The following is a 5204-nucleotide window of genomic DNA, read 5'->3' as shown; positions in this document are numbered from 1 at the left end:
TCTATTAAATTTTCTCTCTCATTGCTAAATTACTTTCTGCTGATGATTATAAAAACTGCCAGAACCATTCCTGAGTTAAGAACAAGGGATAGAACTTATGGACAGGAAATATATTTGATATGGTTAGTCTGGCTCTAATATCTCATTTTCCATGTCATGAAAGTTGAAACTAAATATCTCCACAAAACACAGATTGACAATAACAAAAAGCACAAACTAAAAGCAAAATTTTGTCAGTTATAGACATATACAGGTATCGAATGCAAACATCAAGATATGGAAGCATAATGATGCATGAAATTGTGGAGAAAGATGCTCACACGGCCTTTCCAATAATTAAAATGCTCATAAAGAACACCATGCTGAAAAAGACCCACATGAAGAACCTATCCATCACTTTTGCAACCTTTTTCCACTCAATTCCTTTAGCACTTATTGCTTTCTGCTCCCTGTACCAATTGGTGATGTATTCAATGTTGCTGAGCAGGACTTTATAGTGTACGCAGTGGAGACAGTGTGGACGCTCTGGAATTTCACACTGTAGACCAAAATTTCCAGCCACTTGGTTATTGAGCTTTTTATGAATGTCAAAGTCACAGACAAAATTTTCAGTTTCTGAGAGAGGACAGTTGAAGGTCTCGTAGAAGTCTTGCTCTTTGTCATAGTCATCATAGGAATGGACGCTGTCATTTGATTTGGTGTCGGAATCATTCTGAGAGCTGGTACAGTTCTCACCCACATCATAAACAAAAAATATCTTTGACATGTAGTTCAGAATCACAACCCTAGCCCATCGAGGAATAGGCTTGGCTTCCGCTCCACAGAGGTGAATGTTCATGATAATTATTGTTAGTGCGGTGGAGGCTGTTATCATTGTCATGGTCGCTATGTAATATTTACCTAAAAAAAATGAATAGAACAATGGGTATTCAGATAACCATTACTCTACTAGATCAATATGGATTGTTTAAACCAAATTGAAAACAATAGGAACTTGTTATTGAATATCTAACATGCAAAAGAAATGCCTGCTCAATAGATACTTCTCTTACCTATCAGTGGCACACTCTCAGAAGGAGGCATGCTTTCTGCAACCATTAACTGGAATACAGTTAAGGCCAGGAGAACGGTTACACCCAGGGACACCTTTTCACCTGAATCTGCTGGGAGATAGAATCCTAGAGGAGCCAGAAAGGATATCATCAAACATGGAATTAGCAGGTTGAATATGTAGAAGGAAGATCTCCTCTTCAAAATCAATGTGAAAGTGACATCTGGATAAGGCTCAGAGCAGCAGCCATAAGTAATGACGTTCTTTACTGCTGGCATGCCTTGCATTTCCCATTCTACATTTTCCACAAAATCAGACAGGTCCCCTGTGTCCAAAGCATTTATAATGTCCACTTGGTTGCCATTGTAGGTCCAGGAACCAAATGTCAGGTTGCATTGCTGATCGTCGAAGGGGAAATAGGACACATCTACGACACAAGAACTCTTTGTGATCGCTGGTGAGTCCCATGTGATTTTACCATCATAACGTAGGACAACATTTGTATTTACTGGCTCAGAGAATTCATCATCTGCCCTAGAAACGGAGAAGGAAAAAAAAACACAACAGTAAAGCTTATTTACAAAGTATGTTTCAATTCACCATAAAGCATATGAAAGCAATCAAAATGATAGAAAATTGTGATTATTACAGCAATTGCTCATCCACTGTGGGTGGACATCAAAAAGTATCTTTATGTGTCAAAAACATGTATTTGTCTAAAATACATACCTTGTGAATTTCCTACCTAATACGTTTCTCATTCATGAGCTGCATGTTGTTTATTTTCAGGCAATTATAATTTATTTATACACTGTATGACCAAAAGTATATGGACACCTTACCATTATACCTATATCAGCTTGTTGGACACATAATAGACCCAACTTTTATGGGAAGGCTTTCCACACGATTTAGAAATTTTTGCCCGTTCACCCAAAAAAGTGTGAGGTCAGCCACTAATATTGGATGAGAAGGCCTAGCCCACAATTGCCATTCCAATGCATCCCAAAGGTGTTCGATAGGGTTGAGGTCAGGGTTCTGTGCAGCCGGTCAAAATCTTCCACATATATTTGTCAACTCTAAAGAATTGAGGATGGCCAATTGACTAATAAACTGGCCTGTATTGAGACATATATGTGCAGAAGCAATGGAACACATTTCTGGCTAGGAGGTATGTAGAAAAGTGTTAGAAGGTCGATTGTACCCTCCATAGATTAGTTATCTCTTAACAAATAAAGGTTAATACTAATAATAATGATCTTTCTTGTTACCAATGACAATCTTTTGGTTTGGTGATTTTCTCAATGCTAGATTACTTTAGCACAATATTCTAATATGTCTCAGCACACACTTGCTCATAGCGCCTACATTCAACTCCAAAGATAGGAACCTGAAAGCAGAGCTGTAGCTAGCTCCTTTTCCGCCTGACGCAAGAATGAAATATTGTGTCCCCCCCGGCTATTTTTTATGGCCCTTACACACACCTGCCCATAAACACACATATATACATACACTGCCCTTTCACACACCTGCCCATAAACACGCATATATACATACACTGCCCTTACACACACCTGCCCATAAGCACACATATACACATACACACATACACTGTCCTTACACACACCTGCCCATAAACACACATATACACATTCGCTGCCCTGGAAAAAAAGGGATTCTGCGGAGGTAAAACTGCAGTGTGACTATATTATGAGATTATAAAGGAGATAATTCTTCATTATAGCAAACAACTATTGTTTTTGAACCCAGCCTTTGAACTTGTATTTTGTTCTACCTTTGGCGATATCACCTACTTGTTATACAGCACAATGTCGGGTCTCCACACCATGTTGCTAGGAATACGGATTGAGTCCAAACCATCATATTCATCTCTGTCCCACTTGAGGTATGCATCATACCAGCTCAGTCGTACCCATAAGTACGCAGTCAGAATTTGGTTTCTTTCATCCTAGAGAAAATGTACATGTATGACATATTAATGACTGGAAATACGCCCATTCTTCTTGTTAATGAAAAGTTAGGTATGCAGCCCTTTGGCTGATTAGATAGGGGCTACAAACATGCATGACTGGTAAAGAATAATATAAGAAGTACTTTCTGATATTTTAACAGGACAGTGTTAAGTTTATTGTGGCACGTTGTCCTACATTACAACTAAATAAAAGGTCTCTGGCCTACTCTCTGGGTTTTCGGGTGTCCGAATCGAAACAAGGGATAGTTCTTGAAATGGATGAGGTGGGAAATGTGACCACCTCCCCACCTTACCCAAACAGCCACCTTGTAGGGCAGGTCAACTGGCCTATGCTGCCCACTGGGACATCTGGGCAGCTACCCAAAACAGCTGGACAGTCCTGAAAATGGGACTGTTGGGGGGTGGGGTTATGGGGCTGCAAGGGGTGTCTAATTTTATTGTTAATGACCTGGGCTTGTTCTATGTGCTGTTTATTCAGTCCATTTCGATGAGTACATGTTGGACAAGACAGCAGATGCTTGGTAGTCTGTGCAGACAAATTTCTTTTTGGCCAAAATAAGTTGTCCTCCTGTTCTTTCTTGTAGTGTGTTCCTTTCTGCTCCCATTTAATAAGGGCATTGGTTTTTCCTACTTACCACATCTTTGATTTGAGAGAGAGTAATCTGAAGGGTAACGTTAAGTGCTTTATCAGTATCTTCCACGGGTCTCAAAGCATTAGAATAGTCCTCAAACAATTCCCTGAATAACTTTTGGGCATATTTCCCTTTTGCTGATTCAACACCTTCGAATACAGAAAAAGGATTCAAAAGAGTTGCCACTGATAAAAATACTTTAAAATATTCCTTAGCAGAGCGTAAACAAAAGGTGCAGATTCTACTGCTCTTCAGTTTCTCCTGTTATATTAACCCCAAGCTCCTAACCGCCAACAATTCAGAACCGGACGGGTTATTTAAGATAATTATACTTATCCAGTAGGATGCAGAACCTGGCGTATTCGCGAACAGCCTTCTGTATGATTTATTAAGGCAGTCATAAGTAAATGCATCACTTAGTCTGATCATATTTAACTTAAAAGAGATCTTCAACCTTGTGATACAAAGCAAGGACCCATTTTAAAATTCAGGATAAAACATGGATATTTCTAAAGACTGTCTCATGCTGATATGCCTACATAGGTAATCGAGAATCTTTTGCAATTGAAACCTTTTTCAACGAATAATTCCAAAAGCTTAACAATCCTTTTGTATGTTGCATTTATCAAAACTACGTGGTGTTTGTAGTTATTCACCGACAAAGACTACTTTTCTTATACACTCTTTAGTTCTGAGCTTGAAACACTACGGTTAAGTACACATATTCTGTCCTGTATACTGCTGAGTACTAAAAGCTATTGCTAAAGCCTTGTCATTCAAGCATATCTCACATAGTAGGTTAATCCTTCATTCACACAAGTCAATAACTTTGTAAATACATTAATGCATTCTATTCTGTCAGCTATTCCGTAGAATTAGATATTGACATTTAGTGAATCGTAGATCAATCCTACTGACAAGTTATCTGACTCTAGATCTCACCTTTCAACTCCAGATGGGATATAATAAGCCAAAGGGCACTGTACATAAATGCTGAAAATGACTTCATTTTCATGCCAAGATCTGCAAAAAAGTGAACTTATGCACAAACGTGAGTATATAAGCGCATGTTTATCCTGGGACTTGATGAGAGCTAAAGGTTGATAAATCCAAAGCACTGACGAGGCTGTCAAACCGATTAACGCTAACGACGCATTAGTCCTTCCAGGAATTGAGATGGAACGGTAATAACAGAGAGACGCATCCAATGTTCTGTAACCTGAGAGGATCCGATACGGTAAAGAGCAACCGGCCTACAAAAGGGATCTGACAAAGTCACGGTTCAGTGAGAGCTCTGCATGCAACCATGTTCTAATGTTTCAAACTGCTGTGTGAGACCTTGTATCATAGAAAGGATGACATGTTTTGCTTTGAATTCTTAATTAAACAAAAAAAATGAATACATTTACTGACTGGTACCTTAAAATAAAGATGCTCATAAAATATTAAAATAATACCGCATTACCTGCACCTGCACAGGCCCGGTTTAAAGGCCAGTGGGCGATAAATTAGAGCCGTAAGTCCAACT

The 5204-nt window shown here is 38.9% G+C and overlaps 1 protein-coding gene across 1 annotated transcript; it reads right to left on the bottom strand.

Annotated features, from left to right (window-relative positions):
• Window positions 1–316: 316 nt before the first annotated feature.
• On the bottom strand, window positions 317–4691 carry CHRNA9 (cholinergic receptor nicotinic alpha 9 subunit). The gene is made up of 5 exons (XM_053454997.1): window positions 4619–4691; window positions 3680–3825; window positions 2866–3020; window positions 1053–1585; window positions 317–900 (listed from the first exon to the last, which is right to left on the bottom strand). Exons 1-5 carry the CDS (start codon window positions 4689–4691, stop codon window positions 317–319), a joined length of 1491 nt encoding a protein of 496 aa, XP_053310972.1.
• Window positions 4692–5204: the final 513 nt, after the last annotated feature.

Source organism: Spea bombifrons, chromosome 1 (assembly GCF_027358695.1).
Source record: "Spea bombifrons isolate aSpeBom1 chromosome 1, aSpeBom1.2.pri, whole genome shotgun sequence".
Lineage (NCBI taxonomy): Eukaryota > Metazoa > Chordata > Amphibia > Anura > Pelobatidae > Spea > Spea bombifrons.
Note: the sequence above shows the minus strand (reverse complement) of the source record. Positions and strands in the feature narration are given on the sequence as shown.

Coding starts and splice junctions, on each gene's coding strand:
- CHRNA9 (XM_053454997.1), bottom strand. CDS start 4,691: ATGAAAATGAAGTCATTTTCAGCATTTATGTACAGTGCCCTTTGGCTT. Junction 3,021..3,679: donor TCTCTCAAATCAAAGATGTG/GTAAGTAGGAAA, acceptor CATTTTCTCTAG/GATGAAAGAAACCAAATTCT. Junction 1,586..2,865: donor GACATTGTGCTGTATAACAA/GTAGGTGATATC, acceptor CTCCGTTTCTAG/GGCAGATGATGAATTCTCTG.